General features: G+C 46.1%; 11 protein-coding genes across 11 annotated transcripts; 3 read left to right on the top strand and 8 right to left on the bottom strand.

Moving 5' to 3' along the window:
- Window positions 1–766: 766 nt before the first annotated feature.
- Window positions 767–1,173, top strand: VTP01DRAFT_2399 (uncharacterized protein; the record flags this gene model as incomplete). Its single annotated transcript, XM_069380855.1, has 3 exons — window positions 767–838; window positions 933–1,076; window positions 1,129–1,173. The coding sequence occupies 3 exons, from the start codon at window positions 767–769 to the stop codon at window positions 1,171–1,173; spliced, it is 261 nt and encodes an 86-aa protein (XP_069237175.1).
- A 150-nt stretch (window positions 1,174–1,323) lies between these two features.
- On the bottom strand, window positions 1,324–2,354 carry VTP01DRAFT_2398 (uncharacterized protein; the record flags this gene model as incomplete). Its single annotated transcript, XM_069380854.1, has 4 exons — window positions 1,324–1,644; window positions 1,709–1,803; window positions 1,870–2,289; window positions 2,342–2,354. 4 exons carry the CDS (start codon window positions 2,352–2,354, stop codon window positions 1,324–1,326), a joined length of 849 nt encoding a protein of 282 aa, XP_069237174.1.
- Window positions 2,355–3,069: 715 nt separating this feature from the next.
- VTP01DRAFT_2397 (uncharacterized protein) lies at window positions 3,070–4,408 on the top strand (the record flags this gene model as incomplete). Its single annotated transcript, XM_069380853.1, has 5 exons — window positions 3,070–3,266; window positions 3,330–3,831; window positions 3,900–4,032; window positions 4,118–4,322; window positions 4,384–4,408. The coding sequence occupies 5 exons, from the start codon at window positions 3,070–3,072 to the stop codon at window positions 4,406–4,408; spliced, it is 1,062 nt and encodes a 353-aa protein (XP_069237173.1).
- Window positions 4,409–4,663: 255 nt separating this feature from the next.
- On the top strand, window positions 4,664–6,378 carry VTP01DRAFT_2396 (uncharacterized protein; the record flags this gene model as incomplete). The annotated part of the gene is made up of 6 exons (XM_069380852.1): window positions 4,664–4,712; window positions 4,786–5,170; window positions 5,248–5,467; window positions 5,534–5,653; window positions 5,712–5,849; window positions 5,917–6,378. 6 exons carry the CDS (start codon window positions 4,664–4,666, stop codon window positions 6,376–6,378), a joined length of 1,374 nt encoding a protein of 457 aa, XP_069237172.1.
- Window positions 6,379–6,485: 107 nt separating this feature from the next.
- On the bottom strand, window positions 6,486–8,036 carry VTP01DRAFT_2395 (uncharacterized protein; the record flags this gene model as incomplete). Its single annotated transcript, XM_069380851.1, has 3 exons — window positions 6,486–6,915; window positions 6,981–7,669; window positions 7,734–8,036. The coding sequence occupies 3 exons, from the start codon at window positions 8,034–8,036 to the stop codon at window positions 6,486–6,488; spliced, it is 1,422 nt and encodes a 473-aa protein (XP_069237171.1).
- A 70-nt stretch (window positions 8,037–8,106) lies between these two features.
- Window positions 8,107–9,196, bottom strand: VTP01DRAFT_2394 (uncharacterized protein; the record flags this gene model as incomplete). Its single annotated transcript, XM_069380850.1, has 6 exons — window positions 8,107–8,253; window positions 8,322–8,797; window positions 8,854–8,896; window positions 8,967–9,014; window positions 9,083–9,097; window positions 9,161–9,196. 6 exons carry the CDS (start codon window positions 9,194–9,196, stop codon window positions 8,107–8,109), a joined length of 765 nt encoding a protein of 254 aa, XP_069237170.1.
- A 204-nt stretch (window positions 9,197–9,400) lies between these two features.
- Window positions 9,401–10,434, bottom strand: VTP01DRAFT_2393 (uncharacterized protein; the record flags this gene model as incomplete). Its single annotated transcript, XM_069380849.1, has 6 exons — window positions 9,401–9,573; window positions 9,635–9,911; window positions 9,970–10,100; window positions 10,171–10,233; window positions 10,304–10,369; window positions 10,428–10,434. 6 exons carry the CDS (start codon window positions 10,432–10,434, stop codon window positions 9,401–9,403), a joined length of 717 nt encoding a protein of 238 aa, XP_069237169.1.
- A 224-nt stretch (window positions 10,435–10,658) lies between these two features.
- VTP01DRAFT_2392 (uncharacterized protein) lies at window positions 10,659–11,324 on the bottom strand (the record flags this gene model as incomplete). The annotated part of the gene is made up of 3 exons (XM_069380848.1): window positions 10,659–10,957; window positions 11,019–11,078; window positions 11,162–11,324. The coding sequence occupies 3 exons, from the start codon at window positions 11,322–11,324 to the stop codon at window positions 10,659–10,661; spliced, it is 522 nt and encodes a 173-aa protein (XP_069237168.1).
- Window positions 11,325–11,433: 109 nt separating this feature from the next.
- On the bottom strand, window positions 11,434–13,626 carry VTP01DRAFT_2391 (uncharacterized protein; the record flags this gene model as incomplete). Its single annotated transcript, XM_069380847.1, has 8 exons — window positions 11,434–11,610; window positions 11,716–11,818; window positions 11,881–11,978; window positions 12,270–12,384; window positions 12,493–12,716; window positions 12,783–12,857; window positions 13,012–13,396; window positions 13,583–13,626. 8 exons carry the CDS (start codon window positions 13,624–13,626, stop codon window positions 11,434–11,436), a joined length of 1,221 nt encoding a protein of 406 aa, XP_069237167.1.
- Window positions 13,627–16,067: 2,441 nt separating this feature from the next.
- On the bottom strand, window positions 16,068–17,298 carry VTP01DRAFT_2390 (uncharacterized protein; the record flags this gene model as incomplete). The annotated part of the gene is made up of 3 exons (XM_069380846.1): window positions 16,068–16,351; window positions 16,409–16,461; window positions 16,535–17,298. 3 exons carry the CDS (start codon window positions 17,296–17,298, stop codon window positions 16,068–16,070), a joined length of 1,101 nt encoding a protein of 366 aa, XP_069237166.1.
- Window positions 17,299–19,097: 1,799 nt separating this feature from the next.
- VTP01DRAFT_2389 (uncharacterized protein) lies at window positions 19,098–21,246 on the bottom strand (the record flags this gene model as incomplete). Its single annotated transcript, XM_069380844.1, has 8 exons — window positions 19,098–19,745; window positions 19,808–19,835; window positions 19,915–20,006; window positions 20,071–20,562; window positions 20,662–20,744; window positions 20,801–20,843; window positions 20,988–21,079; window positions 21,135–21,246. 8 exons carry the CDS (start codon window positions 21,244–21,246, stop codon window positions 19,098–19,100), a joined length of 1,590 nt encoding a protein of 529 aa, XP_069237165.1.
- Window positions 21,247–21,790: the final 544 nt, after the last annotated feature.

Here is a 21,790-nt window from a genome sequence, read left to right as displayed (position 1 = left end):
AGAAAATGCCACGCTGATGCTATATATCGAACCAGACCATTGATATCCTTTTAACTTGTGAACATTTCGTTAGCCCTTGAAGCCAAGGATAGTTGACTACGTACGGTCAGATTTTTGCAGATTTCTAACGCAGCTGTTTCGTTGTTTTCTAGCCAGAAGTAACTTGGAGGAATTTACAGCATATCAAAGTAAAATATAGCAGTACATACGACCTCTTGGAAGAAAGAGGTGCGCCTTGTGGTCACTGCCCTGCAAACACACGGACGCAGACAGCTTCTACCAGGCAAAATTTGTGATATCCTTAACGCAGATAATCTGCTTGCGATTTTCGTTCTCTGGAATTGATACAGTATGAAAGCGTACATGAATCTTTACAGGGTGCAGCAGCAGCTACATAGATATTGACCACGGTTTGGGGATATCAACAGAGATCTGTTGATAAGTTTAAATGAAGAACCTAGAAGAAATGATATCAAGTCTTCATGAAAGCTGTTACATGCCTATTTATTTTGGACTTTAATCGTTATGGTATTTGCAAAATTACTACAGTGCAAGTATATTCTGTCTATCTTAGATATCCGCTCTATACATTGCAAATGTTCAAAATAGTACTACTGGTGTATTGCCTATGCAGCTTAGGGTGAGCAGCATCTGGAGGATTGTTGCCTACGAATTCGGAAGGTCCGATCCCATTCAGCAGCAACTCCAGTTTGGCCCCGAAACCGTAACCGGCCCTTTCTACCTATCACACTCTGCTGTTGACACAATGAAGACATTCGTCGGCCCAGGGAATGCTGCGTGTTGCAGTTTGCTCTCCTTCTTTGGCATTATCTTTCTGGTTAGTACCACGGTGTCCATCTCGAAATGTGGAAACAATTTGCTGATTAGCGAAAAATAAACACGTTGGTTTCTCTTTGCCACGCTCATTTTAGTTCCTGCTCGGCACCGCCTTTGACGCGCGAGTGGAAGTGTTGACAGAATTCGTTACTGATCCCGATGACCCTTCAGCGACCGCCTCTGCTTGCTACACCGCAGCTATCGTGTATGCGTGCTTCCTTGGTTTCTGTGGCTGCCAGGTAAAACGCAGATATAATACGTTTCAGTGTAAAGTCTAACAACAGGATCTAGCTTCTCGTTCACAAATACAATTCACGCAACCAGATCCAACTGTAGAAGGATTTTATACACAATATACCTCTCTCACGATGTTTGATTACAAGAAACGTGTTGGCAACGCTTATGTCTATTTTATGATACAAATAAGGGGGATATGTGTATGTGTGTCTTGTAGCGTGCGTGTCTGTGTAAAAGCTATATAGTAATTTACTCGGCCTTCTCGCGTCCCGAGATCTCTCGTAAAGTTGTTAACATGTCTTCACGCACAGAAGTGCTCAGCTGCTCGATACTGCTGGAGTCCTCGTTGATGTCAGCCGTCGGGACCGGTGGCAGGACGCGGATGCGGACAACACCAGATTTGAACCGTTTCGATTTGGAGTCATACAGATTATTGTAGTTAGCAATGACGATGGGAACAATGGGAACGTTCGCCTGGACAGCCATGTAAAATGCGCCCTTCTTAAATGGCAACAAGTCTATCTTGGAAGGATGGCCACGTGTGCCTTCTGGGAACAGCCAGACGCTGATCTAGTAGGATGCATGAATATATACACGAGGATGACCATGACGACGATCATACGGGTCTCGTTACCTTCTTGTTGTGGATATCCTCTGCAGCTTGCTTAGCTTCCTTGATAGCACTTTCTCTATTTTTCCGATCTAAAAAGATAGCCTTGCTTAAGGTCACTGGTGGTTCTTGCGTGAGCCATCTTGTGGTCTTTTTCAGCATGTGGTCAGAGAAAAAGGACTTACTGTACCATCCCAGGAACGGGTAATATTTGATAGCCTTCTTGGCAACAACGGAGGTAGCCTTGGGGAACACGCTCGCCATGAACAAGACATCCATGCTCGACTGGTGGTTGCAGACAAACACGGTGGGCTGATTCTTCTTGAGGTGTTCCTTGCCTTCAATCTCCACGGATATGCCAGTGAAAAAGCCTGCAAGATTGTAGTAAGCTCTAGCGACCGACCAATTGATCAAATCGCCGCGCCCGAACAAAGGAAGTACAAGGGATGCAAAGACGCCGTAGAGAGCGCAGATAGCCATGCATATCATGGTAACAACAGTGCGGTAGTAGAAGCCTCCGTGATGTCTATACAGAACCATAAAGACCAAAGTGCTAAGCATAGCACCTGTCGCCAACGGGAATTGCGTACGGATAGCCTCGTCTTCTGCATATTGTCAGTAAATGTTATCAGTATGCAAGGATTCATGAATGCTCACCGAGATCAGACATGGAGTTGAGTGAGTCGAAAATTGGAACGTGAAAGTTCCCAAAATGCTTTGTACTGCCCTTCCTCGTGATCGTCCGCGGTTGAGATGCAGCAGCTCCGATCTGCTGAAGTTCTTTACATCGTTCTTTTGGTTTCCTAACTGAACTTGGTCTTACTACTCGCTTCTGTCTACTTTGTGATCTTTCTGCGCTGTGTGAGATAGCATACATAGTTAAGGCAAAGTTCTCGCTGCAGGAGTCATATCAGTTCATTCTTGCATTTTGGAGACAAGCGTGATTATCACCTGTAGACTTTTCTAAATTATCCAAAGACAAAAGAGTTCTAGAGCAAGGTTATGTAAGAAATGAATCTAAAGGAAACTAACGCTCATGCTCCACCAAATGCTACCTGTGATACTTGTTTGGAAAACGAACTGCATTTTACTGGTGCACTTTACAAGTAGACAACATCTACAAAATTGAGATTGATATGTATTCCGTAAAGTATATAGATACTGTTAGCTTTTCGTATCTTTAAATTTGTAGCTGCTTACAGGATGAAGTACCTATGTCGTACTCGGTGCTACATATTAGCAGTTACTTTACTCGTTATTCACCCTTTGACCTATTCCGCATTATACATCAACTGCGTTGTATTAATTAGCAAACATACTACACTGTAGCACGATTGCGAGTACACAAAGTAAGGGTATATTCCTGCAAATATTCAACTAAGACTATGAGGATACCAAGTAAGGGTTCGTTGATGTGCAATTTGGCTTGCTTGCTTACCAGCGTCGGACTTGATGTTCGCTTGAAACCGCACCCAGCTTGGCAATCCAGCTTGGACTTTTGTACACAAGCTCAACGCGAGATGATTCTACTCGACTATTACAATGTTATTTTAAAAGACGTCCTAGAGTCGCGGCTGAAAGGGTGAGAATAGGCTTAGCATGTAACGCGCATGTAGCAACGAAGTTGACTTGGAAATCGTTGCAGTGGCAAGCGCGATGCTCTCGACATGACGGTCGTGGACTTTGATGGAGTCACGTACTACATCTCTACGCCTGAATCGAAAACAGTGCTTCACATTTCACTTCAGTGGGCCTGCTTCTCCGAGCTGGTTTCTCACGGAGCAGACCAGATCCTGCAACGCGAATACGGGCAGTACCTCGCCAGCAGCCCCGACCAAGGTTTCGACTTGACGCTCGTCTTTGACATGGAAAAGATACCAGAAGACACGGAAACCAGAGACGCAATTATCCGCCAAGTATCGCTGCTTAAGCGTAACCTCTTGGCTGCTCCTTTCGAGCGAGCATTTGCAGAGCAGGAACAATACGAGGATGCAGACAAGCCTAACCCGACGTCAGAGTTGATGGCTGTGCATTATCGATCTGAGGAGGCCATTTATATCAAATCCAGCTTTGATCGCGTTACCGTTATATTTAGCACAAAGTTTAAGGACGAGACTGATAAGATATTTGGAAAAGTGTTCTTGCAGGTTGGAAGGAGGAAACCTTTGGCTTGCAAATGAGATATATACTTAGCAACTCCCTCTCGCATGATTAGGAATTCGTGGATGCTCGACGTCGACCCAACTTGCAAAACGCTCCTCAAGTGCTCTACACGACTCGCGAACCACCCATGGAGCTGCGTCATCTGAATCTTCCAGATACAAACGATATCAGTTACGTGACATTTGGTAAATGAACATTTGCATCTTTCTCTCATATATACGGAGTTTGATTTACTAACCTGGTAAAACTCTCCATACACTCTCGTTGCAGTCCTTTTCCCTCAACACTTTACCAAGGGCGATGTCCGAGAGGAGACTATCTCTCGCATCCAGATTTTCCGCGACTATCTTCACTACCACATAAAATGCTCCAAGGCTTACATGCATACTCGAATGAGAGCACGTGTGCGTGATTTCTTGAAGGTTTTGAACAGAGCTAAACCCGAGAACGTCAATGTCGAAAAGAAGACTGCAAGGTACGTGTAGCCACGTTGAAATGCTGTTCTAAGTTAAACTCACCGCATCCGACAACAACAGTGGCAGAACCTTCCGCAGAAGTTAGATTAATTTTGCGTGTGCCCCCAATAACTTGGATGGTTCAGGCGGAGCAGATACTGGGAAAGGAGTCGGAAGTTCGTTGTTCATTTTCACCTGAATCGATCGCCCTTTCCTCTCCAGACGCCTTAATAAAAACACTTTTTTAAACCTTACAGCACACACACCTTCAACCCCTTCCATTCCTTGCCGCTTTCTTACCAGCGAAAACCCTTATCTCTTTTCTCTTTCTCTCTCTCTTTTTTTTTTCTCTCGATTTCGTATGGGTGGCGTCTGCTTCAGAGCTGAGGAGCTTGACTTTGATACGCAAGGTATATTTATATACATATATTGGCTGCTGTGCAACAAAAGGTGCAGTTGGGACTTATACGCAGCAACAACAAGATGTCGAGCTCGACCATTTCTATCTCTTGCGAGTCATTGGCAAAGGAGCATTCGGCAAGGTTCGACTCGTGCAGCACAAGGGGACTGGTCAGCAGTATGCGTTAAAGTGCATCAGCAAATCTCGGTGCGTCGAGCTTCGATCAGCAACCAACATGATTGCCGAGCGCCGTCTCTTGGAACGAATAGAATATCCGCTCATTGTCAACTTGAGATATGCGTTTCAGGACGAAAATTATCTGTTCATGGTTCTGGATTTAATGCTCGGCGGCGATCTACGCTTCCACCTTGACAGGAACGGGCCTCTGACTGAGATGCAGGTCCGATTTTACGTCGCAGAGATAGCATTATCTTTGGGCTATCTGCATAAGAGACGCATTGTGCATAGGTAATATGAAGAAAATAGTGGTGCCATTTTATTTCTCTTCGCGCGCGCGCGTGTAACACTCACGCTCGCTCTACTAGGGACCTCAAACCAGACAATGTTTTATTGGATGCGAATGGACACGCTCATCTCAGCGACTTTAACGTGGCTACACAGCTTTCTGAGAAGAGACCGCTGCGATGGTCCAAGGCAGGATCATTGGCATACATGGCGCCCGAGATATTGTCAAAGAAAGGATACTCGACGTCTGTAGATTGGTGGAGTTTAGGAATCACGGCGTATGAACTGCTATTTGGCAAGGTACGATGTATATGCTTGCAATCAATAATAATCAGTATTAACCGAAATATACATTTCTCTACTTAGCGACCTTTCCAAGGTTCAACGAACGATAAGATTATAGAATCGATCCTTAACGATCCACTCGAATTTCCAGCGAACGCCTCCAAGCTTGCTTCCGACGAGTGCCTCGACCTAATTAGCAAGGTATGATCACTTATTAGTTGATTTGTTCCGCACAAGCTAACTATATAGTGCTTTACAGCTACTAGAGCGATCGCCGTTCCTTCGACTTGGCTGCGGTCCGGGTGGATTTGAGGAGTTTAGGCAGCATCCATGGTTCCGGGGGTTAGACTGGATGTTACTGGAAAGAAAAGAAGCCACGCCACCGTATACACCTAACGTCAGTGAGATGGGTTGCCAGAGAGCCTTGGCATTTTTAATTAATATAATGGTTATGTTAAATGTAGAGGGATGAATCCAATTTCGATGCCGTACACGAGCTCGAGGAACTTTTATTGGATGAAGAACCTTTCCGACCTCGGAAACGGATCCCCAAACCGGCATCAGTGGATATGAGCAATCTGACCGAGGAGGCACAAGCGAGATTGCTTATGGAGGAAAAGTTCTTATCATTTGACTGCACGAAGCAAGCTAGCTGGAAAAAGAATCGTCCGCCTTCAGATAGCACGACGATAGTAGATCCGCTAGCTCCAGCAGCGGCAGCAGCAGCAACGCCGACCGGCCCCTCTGCTGCAGCGGAAGGCAACGACGGCGAGACGAGACTGCTGCGACGTATCGGCGGTGCTCTCAACGATCACATTGACCAAGCAAAGTATCGCAGCAAAGGCTACATACCTGCCCCGTCATCCGCAGACGACTACGATGAAACCATTGATCTCGATACCACAAGACGCAGCAAAAATGTATAGTAGTAGTAGAAAAAACAGCGATATACACTAATAGCGTAGAATAGCTATCGATACCATTCCACATTGTTGTTGTTGTTGTTGTTTGTGCTTTTTTATTTTCTTTCTCTTCAACCGCTTAATACACGATGCGAATATTTCCGGACGTCTGGGTCTTGCATGAATCGCTTCATGGAATCGACATCCATTTGGACTTGTACGTCGTACATGGGCCCCTTTTGCTCGTCGCTTCTGCCAAATAACACGAGGCATCCATCACCTCCAAAGGTAATGTATCCGCGGGTCCGGTCGGGCCTACCATATCCGAAATCAAGACGCCAGTATGGAAGCATCGACACATCTGAAGCGGTAACGTGCGTCGTAGAATTTGGCCGATATGACAAGTAATTGGCAGTCATATCCTCGTGGATCGTGTAAAGTTTGCTTATGCCATGGAAAAGAGACGCGTCAACCTTATGTATTTCCTGCCGGAAGGCTGCAGCTGTTGACGCCAAGTCCGTTTCGGTGACTTGTCGCTTACTAAGCGACACTGATCGATTCCTGCAGGTAGATAATTACTTAACGGTTATCTCGATATGCTTAAATTAATCGATATATTTACTTACACCATCCAATTCCCAAAGTAGCGCTCCATTTCCTTAGCATTTTTCATTCTGGGTCGTCCGTTGACACCCACCACCATTTCGACCGGCTCGTCTTGCTGGATACCGCTACGCGCGCGCACAATTGCGCGGAGCAGCGTGGCCAACAGTGCTTCTTTTGTAGATACCCAGTCCTTTTTCTGGATCATTTCATACGTGTGAGCATCCTTTTTGCACCGGTGCAGGCCATCGGCGTGAAATTCAAGGATGACGCTTTTCAGCGGCATAGGTCCTCCAGGTGCCGTGCGCGCGTATTTCGTTTGGCTGGGATCGATGGGCAAAACGTGCTCGTTCTCGTCGGAGCAGCGGTGGTCCTGGCGATAATACTCGAGTACCTGGTCGGTGATCTCGACGTTGCGGATAGGTGCAGCTACTAGATCTCGGTCGAATAATGGCATATTGTATATAATTCCGCGCGAATGCTTGGCCCATGCGTCCAGAAACAAGCACCCAGAGTACGTATCGGCGACCTTATGCAGGATCATGATACCTAGCGCCACGCCTCCATCCCGAAACCGCGTGTGTTGAACGGCAACTAGAGGATCTTCCGGTCCGTTGTAAAAATGAATGGGAAACATGCGATGATAATCCATTTGACTTGGTAGGTACCCGCCAGCTTTGAACCGAGTGAGATCGTCGTTGTACTCTGCTTCCTGCATCCCAAGTTGAGCTTATTTATCTCGAAACCGGATTGTTGAAAGGATTTGCTTTACTTGCCTGAAATAAGATACCGGCATCATTGCATGCGATAGCATCTCGTCCTTTGCCAATGTCTACCAGTCTACCGGCCAGAGGAAAATAATCGACCAACAAGGATGACAGTGACTCTCGCAACTTTCTGGGGTCCATGAAATCGGGAGTTTTTGGATGGTTGTCGTAAAATAAAAGGATGGGTATATACGACTTGAACATGACCACGTCCCAGTCGGATAGCGGGATATGGCCTTTGCCCAATGATGCTTGCAAAGTTGGCTTTGACGGTTTGACCCACGTACGTCCAATTACCTCAACGTGCGCCATGGTAAAACAAAGAAAAAATAATGCGAGGGAGAAAGAGAGAGAGAGAAAAACGTTTGGAACAATGTATATATTATTCTTTTAGCAATCTAAATTGCAAGTTGTCATCGAAATCGGTGCGAGGTAGATCACGGAACCCTGGGAGTTCCATTTCAATAGCGTCTGGATGGATTTCCGGAAAGTGGGTTCGAATAGTTTCCATCAAAAGATCAAATAAGACCTGAGCAAACAATAAATTGTTATTACCCGGTTGACGTTGGTGCATTTTCGGATGATTCTTCTATATACCTGATAACCGTTGGCGTTCAAATGTAAACCGTCAAACTCATAGTCTGCAAGATTGTCGCCAGCAACCTCGGTCAGCCGGGTCCAAAGATCAGCTACTACTACTCCACGCTCCTGTCCAATTTGTCGCACGGCTTCTGCGTATTTCTTTGCATCTTCTGCTGTTCTGTTCAAAGGATCGCCTTGGTCAGCGCAGCGCTTTCCCCACTGTGCTTCATTCAACGGCGGCTGAGTGATCAGAATAATGCGCATGCCGGGATAGTAATTGGGCGATTCTGGGTTCTGAATGATATCGAGAAGAGTATTCATGTTTGCCTTGAACTTGTCAAGTGGAACGTGCTGGAATGCAAAGGGAAGAGCAGCGTCGTTAGCGCCAAAAAAGATGGTCGTCAGCAAGATCTTTGCAGCGCGTTGCTTTTGTCGCTCGACTGTTGGGATCAACTGGCGCAAGATAGGGATGGCCCAATCAGTGTTGTAACCTATATCGACAAATGGCTCAGAAAACAATCGTATGTCGCAAACTTGTTGATTCTACCGGAAAATCCACGGTTAACTACATCCACTTTACGCTGATAAGCCTGGCATTTCGCATATGTACATGTTAACCGATATTAATCACGATATGAATTAAGTATCGCCACCACTTACGTTGGCCAAGTTGGCAGCGAAACCGTTCAACTTTGGGTCAAAGCTCATCTAGGACCGTAACATGTTCAGTCAAAAGGCCTTGCATACTCGATCATTGTAAACATGACCGCGTGTACCTGAGTGATCGAGTCCTAACCAGCAATGTCAAATTGAAATGTCGCGACTTTCTTTCTGTCGTTGCCTAGCAATCGTACCCCGAACAACAATATTTGGTTGTATGGATGGTCCATAGTGTATTAAGCGAGTGTTTGACAAAAAGAAAAAGTGGAAGACAAGTACGGGTAGTAAATGGATCTTATATCAAGCAGACGCACGGCCGGAGTTTGGGACCTCTCTGTTCCCAATATCTCTCCGTTGCGCCGAAAATGCAACATCAGGGCATAAGATTGTCCGGGAGACAGAGAGAATATACCCGAATTCAGTGATTTATTTTCTTAATCGTCTTCGCTAAGCCGTTTCCACACAGCATTCGGGTTATCATCTTCATTGTCACTTTGTTGCCGTTCTTCGCGTTCATACTGGGAGGCATCCACCGACTCGTCGCCTTCTTCCATGTATTTAGCATCAGACATTGCAAGAGACTTGTCTTGCTCAAACAATTGTCGTCCTATAACAAGTGACAGTGTTAAATTCCCCATTGTTCAAATATGTACGATGTTCTTGCTCACCTGTCAGTTTGCCCTTCAGTTCTTTGAGGCGCGCCTTTTTCTCCTCAGACTCCTTCTCGGCCAACTCCTTTTCAAACTTTGCCTTCCATTCCATAAACCGCTCTACAGTCAACTTTGTGCCGTGGAACTTTGCATTCTCGGCCTCTTCTATTTTACGAATCCGCTCCTCTTCCGCTTCTGCGCGAATTCGCTTTATATCATCCATCATCAGGTTCAGCTCTTCTTTTGCAAGTGATGCCATTGTGAAAATCATAGCCATGCCTAGTGAATCTTCGCCCTGGAATCTTGTTAGGTCAAAAGACAAGCACATACACTGTTGCTACACGCACACTTACAGCAGTTTTAAGTGCATCCACAATCCGGTTTTTATGCGCATCTGATAATTCGCCCTGCGTGACTTGTATGCTAAACTCGGGAAGTTCATCTGGATACTTTGCTGTATATTTGACATGTAGATCAAGTGCACCTGAGCAGCAGGAAAAATTTCGTTAAATACGTATAACATGTAATCCTCGTTTCGTTGATACATTTCTTACATGGAGATTCCTCGTCCTGCTCGTCTGGGTAGATTGCGATCTTGAATTCCTTGTCCCCTAGCTCTGCATACAATCCATTTGGTGTGAGAGACTCGATTAACTGGAGGAGCAATTAGTATACACACACACGTACCTTGGAATTCCTCGGGATATATAGACTGAAGAGCTTCCAATTCGTTTTGTTGTTCTTCAGCGAAATCTGCAGCGACGATGTAAGGCTGAGGGAGCAAGGGAAATCATAGCAGCAATTACGGTACCTGTCATTTGTATTTTTTTCTGCTTCTTGCTGTCCAAAGGCGGGCTGGAGAAATCGCTGGGCGGAGCAGTACAAAAGTGGCAGCTGCTGAGGACTTTGGCACTTGTACTGTATTAAGCAGCAGCAGTAATTCTGTAACGATAACGGTTTATTTCCCATTTCATTTATTATATCATATAAACTACTAAAGTATACGTCTCTGGGTCTGCCAACATAGTTTCTTCACTTTATATTACATCTTGAAACTTTTACTTAGTCTGATATTCCGGTTGCTGGCGCCTACGTGAAGGCGGAAGGGTCCAGAAGGAATAACCCAATCTTGCTTCTTGACGTCCCAGATACTGAGCTCTGTCTTTCCAACCTCAAAGTGGACACGAGCAGTTTTGCCTTTCTTCGCAAAGACCTTTTCAAATCCACGGAGGACCTTGGGAGGTTCATAGTCAGAGGCAGGGAATTCAATGTAAGCCTGGACAACTTCGGCGCCGTCAACGTCGCCAGCGTTTTTGATCGTCAAGGATGCCGTGAACCATTCTTTGTAGAAAGTTGGAGATTAGAGTACTTGAAAGTAATATAGGACAAGCCGAATCCAAACTCGAATTGGGGCTCAATGCCCTTGGCATCGAACCAGCGGTAGCCTCTCGGAATAATCGAACTATGTAAATCACAAGAAATTTTAAGTCCATAATCAGTCTTTTAGCTGACGATCTAGACATTATACCGTCATATCGCTTGTACTCTGTGCAGGGTAGTCAGACTCCTTCTTTGCAATGGTAATCGGAAGACGTCCAGAATGGTTCACATCGCCGAAAAGTACGTCTGCAAGCGAGTTTCCAGCCTCTTGTCCGGGGTAGCCAGCACACACGATAGCTGTGATATTTGGATGGTCAATCCACGGCATCAAGACAGGATTTCCAGCGTGGATAACAACAACAGTTTCTTATTGGCATCGGCGACCGTCTCAAGCTGAGAGCGCACGTGAATAAGACATTCATCATTCATCCGCCTCGTTAGCTATGTCTTACCAGTTTGTTCGCATCATCATCAAGGTCCAGATTGCTCAAGTCAGAACTCTCAGCGGCATACTTGTGCGCAAAGACAATAGCCACATCAGCATCCTTTGCAATGCTAGCGGCCTTGTCCACCTGCCCATTTTTCAAGTGAGAGGTGACTTGGATAGATGATTTCTGAGCGTGCCGTTATACTGTCAGTGGGCTGACAATAGTTCACAGTATTACTATTAGCCATCCGCAGAGTGTTTTCGTCTCTCTGGTATCCTCCATAATACTCACAGCGATTACGTAGGGAATGTTAGACGAGCCTGAACCACCACCTTGGATCAATGTACCGTCGTCGTATTTAGAAAGGGGACTGCATGATGTGTTATTCTTTCGGCTAAACAAATAGAGTTGTTATTTTCTCACTCTGCACAGTAAACGGTACAATATGCTACTTGCTTTGGATCTCTTTGGGCGTCTTCGCCGATAACAGCAATTGTCTTGACAACAGAAGGTTGGATAGGGAGCGTGTTTTTCTGGTTGCGCAAGAGCACAAGCTAGGCGGCTCCAAGTTGTCTAATTGAGACCTTGTGGTTGTCTTGGTCATCCATTCCGGAATCGGCGATCCCAAGGTTCTGGTTCATTCTAACGGATGGATAATTCTAAACGACGCATAAAGCACATAGCATACATATGTTATCATAGCCAGTTTCGAATATTTACATGGACTTTTCGATCTTTTACCTCTTCTTGTCTCATCTATGTACATAAACTATTTCCGTCCAATTTAGTTTGGTTAGAAAGGTGATAATTCTTACACAAATTATTGCACAATCTCGCGTGCGTACCTTGTACCAAGTTGCAACAATACGTCGGGTCATGTCTTCTACTCGTTTGATATCGACGTGCCCGTGCTTGACTGCACGCTTCAAAGCACTGCCAAAGTAAAGGAACCCTCCAGGCCTAAGATAGGATAATATGTTAATTCCTCCTCCTTTTCACCGAAGTCCAGAATTGAAATTGCGTGCGCGTTGCCGTTACATACGTATTCATGTCCAGGCCATTATTCGCTGCTTCCGCGGTGGAATGGGTGGCCAGCCAGTCACTTGAACAAATCCACGGAAGCCAAGCTCGCCTTTCAAGATCTGGTTTAAAGTGTGGTCATTTTCGCAAGCATATGTGCCATTGATCTTGTTGTAAGAGCACATGATGGTGCCAGCGCCTGCTTCCACAGATCTCGCAAATGGCCAAAGATATATCTCGTGCAAAGTACGATCATCAACTTCGGTAGAGTGCTGTATTTACATATATGTTATCTCTGTCAGTATCCCGATTTTTACGTGATAAATAGATCAACTTGCCAACATTCGGTTGGTTTCTTGATCATTGGTGATGAAATGCTTTGCAGCTGCGATCTTATTACGACATTCTATGAGCTACGACGTTCACTCACAACACCCTGGCTTTGTACGGCCTTGATAGTTCAAAAGCAGCTACGCCGGAGAGGTATGGATCCTTGTTTACAAAAAGCAAAAAGAACGATTTATTAGTTACTTCGACGCTGCATAAGTGTCTTTTGCCTATACATACCTCTTCAGACCCCTCCCAATTTCTGCCTGCATTGGGAACGCGTGCAATGTTCATAGCCGGGCCTAGTTGGACGTTGGCGCCCTTGCCTCTAAACTCGGCGCCCATATCCAGTCCGCGCTGATGGATAGCTTCCTTGTCGAACGAAGCCGCTGCGTTGATGCCTGCCGGGAAGACGCTCGCGTAAGGCGAGGCGCGGACACCCAGAGGCCCATCTGAGAGACAAAGGCCCGGAAGGTCAGGATCGGTCGTGCTGCCAGAGACACCAGTGCATTTTCCAAGCAAAAGCCCCTTGCCCTGGCTGATGCTGACAATTTGGTCCAGAGTTAATTGGCTCACTAACTTGTCTGCTTTTGCGTAAGCTTCGTCCCAGGATAGTACATCAATACTGTTCACGCTCATCGTCTTACATACATGCTTATCTCCGTACTATATCGGCCACTTTCTCCACATAACAGACTCTCCCTGTGTGTAACATCTCTTGTCTTACCAAGAAACTGGTCGCTGACGGATAGTATGGGAAAATCAGGCAATAGACGATACTGCTGGGTCCTATTGTTATTGAAACGATCACGGGTAAATGTTCAAAGTATCCATGTCTTCAGATTTGTGGTCCATAGTTTTTAAGTTGTAGCCTACGAATATGGATCTATGTATTAGGAACGCGTTTCGAAAGGAAAGGTGGATACATATAAATTGCAGATGCATTGTCCTTTATTTGCGATATGAAAAGAAGATACTGTATGATTTATTCGTTCGCTGTATACATAGACCGGTGTCAAGTCATGACTACAGTAGGTATTGCGATAACGACAGACGACATGAGGAATCTTAAAGGAGTTTGTTCCTTGGTAGATTTTACTTGTTTCATATCACTTTGTCCAGACTGCAAATAGGCCTGCATATTCTAGACTGTTTTACATATGACGGAAAAATCCAGCTGCTAGCTCTCGCCATTTCACCGGCAAGAGGATCCGTAGTTCACTCCAGGAGATTGGTACGCGAGACTGGCGCGCTACAGCATCGTTGACGGTGCGGCTAAGGTTGGTTTGCGGCAGTGAAGGCAGCAACTGATAGAGACATCGATCGACGTCTGACAGGTCTGGCCCGCATGGACGTCTACAAGGGGATTGGACGTTTACCCCTCCCAATGCAGACGCATCAATCTTCAAACACCAGGGGAAGCCCGCTCATTGGCTCTGCGAGCGGTTCCGACGATTTTATTGTTCATTTAAATGGTGGACTTCCCCCCCCACTAAATAATTGCTTATTAGCGTTCAAGCATCTATTGGTCATGGAAACGGTTGGTTAGCAAGTCGTCTTGTTATCTCAAATTTGCAGTAATTATGACCAGTTTCTGGATTGATGTGGTGATTGCGACATAAATTATTTAGAAGGTACGGAACTTGTAGTCTGTGGACCCTTTTAGACAGGTGATAACGCGCAGAATCGAAGTACTGTTCTCTAGGGCACTAGTTGGTGGCCAGCGCATAACCTCTACGAGGAATCTTTCTCGACCGGCAGCACTGTCGCAGCAGCCAAAAGAGGGTAGACCCATACATGCATCAAGCATTTTCTCACACACACACACACACACACGCACACACACGCTTATGCATGCAGACGTGGTGGTGGTGCAAGAAGGGATCTGCGTGCGCGGTCTTCGGAAATGAATACAGTATTTCCAAAAAGTAATGTCGCTAGCCAATGAAAATTGATGTCGCTGCTTTAAAAATGTATGTCGCATTTTCAGAAATGGATGTCGCCTGCTTACAGTGGTTTGCGTTTGAAAAACCATAGAGACCAATGTAAATTTCTAGTGGTTGGTGCAACTTTCGAAGGCTATGCAGATTCGTTCAGTGGCGCGTATTCAGTGTAATCTGAGCAGATCACTCACGAGGGCTGCCAAGCCTACGACATTCTCTCACATTCTGGGACTGTTGTTTGACAGGTAAAAAAGAGTTACAATGTCCTTCAAATAAACCTTAGACATAAAAGTCGTGGATGGCTCAGATTCACTTGGTTGACCCAATTTGAGATGTGTGGCCCACATTGATACAAGTGACCAATATGTCAGCTACCATAAATTAAACACATACGATCTTACGAAAGTCGGATCGCCCAGGCGCGTGATGGCAGTTCCAGCATGAGTTGCCTATGTGTGCACTCCCCTACTAGTCTGAGAGCACGTTACCCCTCATAGCTACACCCCAGCTCCCTTCCCAGCTCTACCGAATCGTGGTGTACCGTAATACGTGCCGAACAGTATTCGTCTCAGCTACTTTAATAAGTCCAGCAACCTCCCCATCCAAAGTTTCTGTCAACCGCCTCTGTTCATCAAGGCCAAACTGAAAAAATATACACCTTTTCCCAAAAGTAATGTCGCATTTTGTGAAATTTTATAATACATTTTATACACCAAAACGACAAATTGCAGCGACATTAATTTTTGGAAAAAGTGTATAAATATGGCAAAGAAAAGAAAATAAAAAAAGTTTGGCGGGTATTGATCCCATCAGGTTTCATAGCATAGCAACAACGTTTCGAATTACAGGAAACATCGCCCGTTTGTAACCCTCGAGCTGCATAATCTTCATCAGGGTTCACGAATAATTTCTTTCACCCTAGCAGATACATTTTTATATACGTATATTTTGTAACAAGTTGATGATAACATTTACATACGGGACAAAAAGGAAGAGGAAGCAGCATGGGAAAAATGGGGCTGGGGCTGGGGCTGGGGGTAGGTATAAAAATATATAAAATTCTGTGTACAGTACGTATGTGTGTGCGTGAGAGAGAGAAAGAGAGTGAGAGAAGGAAAGAGAGAGAGAGAGAGAGTGTGTGTGTGTGTGACCAGAGTTTGGGTATTCGGGCTACTACTAGAGAAGGGTTGCAACAAAAACAAAACTAACTAGCTAGAAAGAGAGGGTGTTGATCAAAGTCGGCCTTTGAGTTTGGTATGTGTCAGTTAGTCTGCTACCGCCGAATATATATAAATATATATAAACACTTGTTCACGGGTTCAAAGATAAACAAAAAATCCGGATCCGGGTTTATCAAGCTTGACGGGACCGGCGATGGTTGCTGTTGGTGGTGGAGTTTGCGCTCGTATTATTCCTTGCCTGTGTAAGCTGGAAAAGAGTCTCCTCGAGCTGGCGGCACCGTTGTTCCTGCTCGCGAAGATCTTTTTGCAACATTTTGATCTGTTCAACGCTCTTGCGAAGAATCGTTCCCTTATTGAGTTTAGCAACTCCGCCTTCCTCAATCGTCATCGATTCGGGAAGCAAAGTTCCGAGTTCCTGAATACGCTCGTTTATATTGTCTCTTCGTCGTCTTTCCACTGCAAATACAATAGTGAGCTAATAGCTACCTGAGCAAGTCTCCTTATTTGAGTTACCAGCATTGTGAGACTCCCGTCGCCTTCGTCGCTTTTCCATGATCGCTTGCAGACTAGAATTTAATAAAAAGATGAATTTCCCTCGCCCAAAAAAAATCATGTGCATCGGCCATGTGTGATAATTACTTTGCTTGAGCTGCCAAGTCATCCTCGTAACCTTCAGGGACATCATCGCCCGCAGTGAACCGTTGCTGAGCACCTCTGTTTGGTGAACTTGTGTTCGCCATGGCAGCAGCCGCCGCCGCAGCAGCCGCCGCGGCCGCTGCGCCTCCACCACCTTCGGCAGAAACCAAAGACGGATGGTGCATGTGGCTATATCCAATATTGGCAGGCGCGCTTCCAGCAAATGCTGGTGGAGACTGGTAGTAGTACCTGTGGTCTATGGAAGGCGACGATGGCGAGTAGTACATCATCGGGTTGTGATAGTGTTGTGGCGCGTAGGGGTATCGCATCGGGTCTCCGCCTTCGTCGAGGATGCCGGTGGAAAGTCGTTTCAGATTTACAGGCGGGTTGAACGAGCCATGTTCATTGTCGTACAAGAACTGTTCCTGTTGGCGGAGCAGAGGTGATCGTGAAGATGTCGATGGTTGGGGCTGTAGATCACTAGACGAGGATGGCGGCATGCCGGTGATAGAAGAGGTGGTTGTGAGTTCCGAGTAATCGATATCAGAAAGATTTGGCGAGCTTTCTTGGTGCTGATGCTGCTGCTGTTGAGCAAAGAAGAGTTGTTGATGATGAGAATTATCCATGACTTCCAATCCCAAAGATGCCTGTTCCTTGAATCTCATTTGCTGCGTTTGTTGCAAATGATATGCTGTTGGGTGAGCCAATTTCCGGGTTGGGTGCTCAGGTGCACCCTCATTTACGTCGCCCATTTTGGACTGGAGCATTGTAGACAAAAGAAAAAGATAATGGATGCAAAGAAAAAAAAGTTGAGAAAGAGAAAGAAAAGAAAGAGAAGAGGAGAAGGAAGAAGAAAAAAGGGCAGGACTTTATAAACTTTTTCTTTGGTGCTTTCTTCTTTTTGCAGAAAAAAGAAAAGAGAGACAGAGAGAGAGGTCCTTTCGAGGGCGATGGGAATGGGATAGTGGTGGGTATGACAAGACCCAAACTGGCTAGGCTGCAGCAATTGCATATATATTCCTGAACTACGTGGATACACTAACTCTGGATGTTCACTTTGTACTTTCTGACGGCATGAAGCATTTGCGTCTTGGCAAAGGCCGCCGTCACTATGCACAATAAGACGATCGCAGCATGAAATTGATGCAGGACGATAATGCCCAGAAAACAGCAGTACAGCAGCAGCCAAGTCCTTGTCTCACTGTGCGACGTTTCCGCGCAAGGCCAAGGTCCCCGTTGTCACAGGTCGGATACTGGAACTGCTCCACAGGCATTGCCGCTTTTGGTTTGAATACGAACAAGGCGGATCTTGCATTTCGTCCGTTTGCTGCCCCGCCCGTGTTTCATATCATTGTTAGAAAGTGTAAAGAGAGAGAGAGAAAGAGCTATTAACCAATCTGAGATACCTTCGCCGGCCCCGCCGGATACAAACAACTCCTCCTCAGTGATGAACGACGGAACCATTGCTGTTTGTTCTCTCGTCTGGGGAACTTTTTTCTCTCCTTCGCAGCACCAGCGTGGCCGGGTGACTCCCCCAAGCGTATGTAACAAGAAGACTATGCTAATTATTCTAACTAGTCACCGCACCGGTGCCCTGATCCTAGATGCTGTGCACCGTCCTTATCTAACATTTCTTCCGGCGCAAGAAGAAAAAAAAAAAGAGCGATTGTTTTGATCGAAAGCGGACAAAGTTCAGCATTCAGCGTACAAGATGTGTCATGGGGGCAAAGAGGAGTTAGCATCCGTCGGCCGAAACGACCACTGTCATGGGTCGTTGTTGTCTTGCTTTTGCACAACGTTAAATATACAAACATGCTCTCCTCGTAAATACGCGTAAGGCCGTTGCCATTTACGGAATCCTCGGACGTTTTGCAGTGGCATCATTTTCGGCGTCCAGGAAACAGTGCACTGTTCCATTGTGCTTATGTGATCAACATGATAACGTTGTGAGATCCGGTACGTCTTCAATGGAGTGGTCAAGAATTTATACATCCTTGATACGTGCAAAATCAAAGTTTTGCGCTCCAACAGATGGAACATTATACGTCAAGGTAATGGCATGCATAAGTCCTTTTCAAGGCATATAATTACCGCTACTGCTGATGCTGAGTGTTAAATGTTTATTAATGAGCATTTGGTGAGCGCTACCCACAAACTCTAACCGGAATTGTTCGATTTGTATCGGAACTACATCTAAGTATATTTTACCATTGATTCCTGTTGGCCTGGGGCACTCGTCCACTGCTAGCCGGGTAAGATGATGGATCCGACGAAGAAGTAGTAGATATTTACACAGGTCATGGTCACCCAAAGTTACTTGCAGTGATTAACAATCAATCTAGAAGGGATATTAGAGAGAGCACATGATGCGCTCATCATTGCAGATGATGCCGCTGGTGGTGGGTGCCCCAGTCATTTCCTCTGATCTATGCCCAGGGTACCCGATTGCAGCGCATCAAACAGATCACGTACATAACGTTTGTTACAATTGCAATGCAAAAAAGATGGTTTATTTGAATTGTATATATAGAGAGAGACGAAAGAGAGAAAAAGATGTGAAAATGATCTAGGGAGCAAAAAGCACACGCAAAGTGTTGGTGCTGCCCAAACCGGACTTGTATCCTTGTACGGCAACGACAGGCTGGCCGTGCTTCAACAGACCATACTTCATGGCCTGTTCCATACCCCACTTGATTCTTGCGTCAACGTCTTCTTGCCATGGGGCGACTTCAGCGGGACTCAAGGGAGCGTTGCTGCTGTTAGCAGACACGATGGCAGCAGCAGAGCTGGCTTTGGGGTAGACGAACGGGAAGCATCCACGATACAGGTGGACTTGACGAGCAGTCTGTGCATTGCGAGTAACGACGATGATGGGTGCTTCGGGGCGGTACTTGGAGAGGAGACGGGCAGAGTTGCCAGAGGTGGTGAGAACAATGATGGCACCGGCCTTTTGCTCGTGAGCAGCGCTGACGGCCGCGCAGGCAACGGTCTCGGTGGTTTCGGTGGGCAAAGCGGTCAAGGAACGAAGTTCGTTGAAGACAGCAGGGTAGCAGAGGACAGATTCAGCCAAGATACAGATATCGTGCATGGTCTTTACAGCCTCGACAGGATAGCTGCCCTTGGCAGTCTCGCCGGAAAGCATGACACAGTCGGCGCCGTCCAAGATGGCGTTGGCAACGTCAGATACTTCGGCACGGGTGGGACGGGGGTTGTACTAAAAACCAGCAAGTCTCAGGATAAGAGATTCGATTTACCTATTGCTTGTCTAACACTTACAGTCATGGATTCCAACATCTGGGTAGCGCTGTAGAATCAAAAAGCACGCCGTGTCAGACCTCGTCACTCTCTCCTGCTTCACATATGATCCCAGTTCACACACGTACCAAATGACGGGCTTGCCAGCCAAGTTGCACTTTGTGATCATCATTTTTTGAGCAATAAATACACGCTCCAAAGGAATTTCGATACCCATATCCTGGATACATCATCCGTGGTTAGAACACTTTTTCACGTGAGCGAGCCCCGCGTTGGTCACTTACACCACGGGCGACCATGACACCATCGGTTTCGGCCAAGATATCGTCAAAGTTCTGGACACCCTGGTGGTTTTCAATCTTGGAGATGATCTTGATGTGCTTGCCTTCTTCGCCGAGGACAGCGCGGATGTCACGAACATCCTGGCCACGGCGGACAAAAGAGGCAAAGATCATGTCAACCTTGTTCTTGACACCAAATCGCAAGTCAGCCTTATCCTTTTCAGACAATGCTGGCAAGTCGACGTCAGTGCCTGGCAAGTTGACACCCTTGTGGGCGCAGAGCTTGCCGTTGTTGCGGGCACGGACGCGGACAGAGTCTTCGGCTGTCTCGAGGACCTCAAATGACAAGACACCGTCATCGACATAGATCATTTTACCGGGCTGGATGACCTTGGGCAAGTTCTTGTAGTCAATGTACATGACCTTATCGTCGCAAATATCCTTGTACTGTTCATCAACGCTGAAGGTCATTTCATGGCCGGCGGAGATGGGAATCTATATATAATATATGTGTGCATGAGATGCCAGGTCCACCAATCTCAAACGCGAACTACCCCTATCACCCCTAGATAAATGGGCCTTTGTTTTGCATACCTCAACACCGTCACGCATGTTACCAGTACGGATCTCGGGGCCCTTGTTGTCCAAAGCGATAGCAACGGGGCGGCCAGGATACACTATTTCGTTATTTGGTTAGCATCTCTTCAGTTTTGTCCAGAGCCCCGGGACTTACGCTCAGCGCTCTTGCGGGTATTGTCAATGACCGATTGGTGGTACTACATGGATCACAGATATACGTGTGTAGGTGTATGTTAGTTCTCAAATTCTCGTTGGGCTATACCCCCAATTTTTTTCTCTCCGCAGTTATAGAAGAGATCCCCAAAGATTCCCGTCGATTACCGCGATTAGCAGCCACGCACCTCATATGAGCCGTGCGAGAAGTTCATACGGACGACGTTTAAACCGGCGTTGCGCAGTTGTGTGATCATTTCAACGCTGTTGGTCTTTGGTCCTGGAAACGTGTCAGCAAAATAGGGCCGTCAGTTCGAAAACGCGTTAAAACTTACCGATGGTACCGATGATGCTAGACTTGCGGCCGGCAGTGGGCTCAATGTCGACGTTCATTTGGGAAACCCATTGGAGGTTGGAGGTGACTTCAGGTGTAATAATGGGAGCCATGCTATTTACAAGAAGGATGATGGGAAAAGAGGATGAAAAAGAGAAAAAATGAGAGTGCGACAGAGAGAGGGGCGCAAAAAACAAGTGACCGAGCTCGGTCGTGATAAGATTTTTTTTCTGCCATACACAGCGAATTTCCACCAATCATATTTGGAACACCGAACTGATAAGGCAGATTGATCTTTTGCATGTCTGCCATTTGCGCACACACCTGCACATGCATAAGGGGTACAGTAAACCGTGTCATTTGGTACCTTGATGCTCTGGAATTTCTGCATTCACTCGTCATATCACCTAATACATTGTCACAAAAGATGGTCACCTACGGAAGATCACGCGCGACTCGAGGAATTATGGGAAAATTGTCCAAACATCAGATGTCAAAACTCGGTGCTGAGGGCATTCACATTTAGAAAGTCTGATTAAACATGTTATTCCAATTTGAGCCATGTTTTATTACATGTTTTGCTTTCATGTTAGTAAAAGAGTAGGGAAGAAAACAAAAAATGGAGCAAAAGCTACAGGTAGGGGCCGGGCCGTGGCA

The sequence above is a fragment of the Rhizomucor pusillus genome (assembly GCF_041956525.1).
Source record: "Rhizomucor pusillus strain CBS 183.67 unplaced genomic scaffold VTP01scaffold_13, whole genome shotgun sequence".
NCBI classification, from domain to species: Eukaryota; Fungi; Mucoromycota; class Mucoromycetes; order Mucorales; family Lichtheimiaceae; genus Rhizomucor; species Rhizomucor pusillus.
The sequence above is the reverse complement of the archived record's forward strand: the minus strand, read 5'-3'. Positions and strand labels throughout refer to the sequence as shown.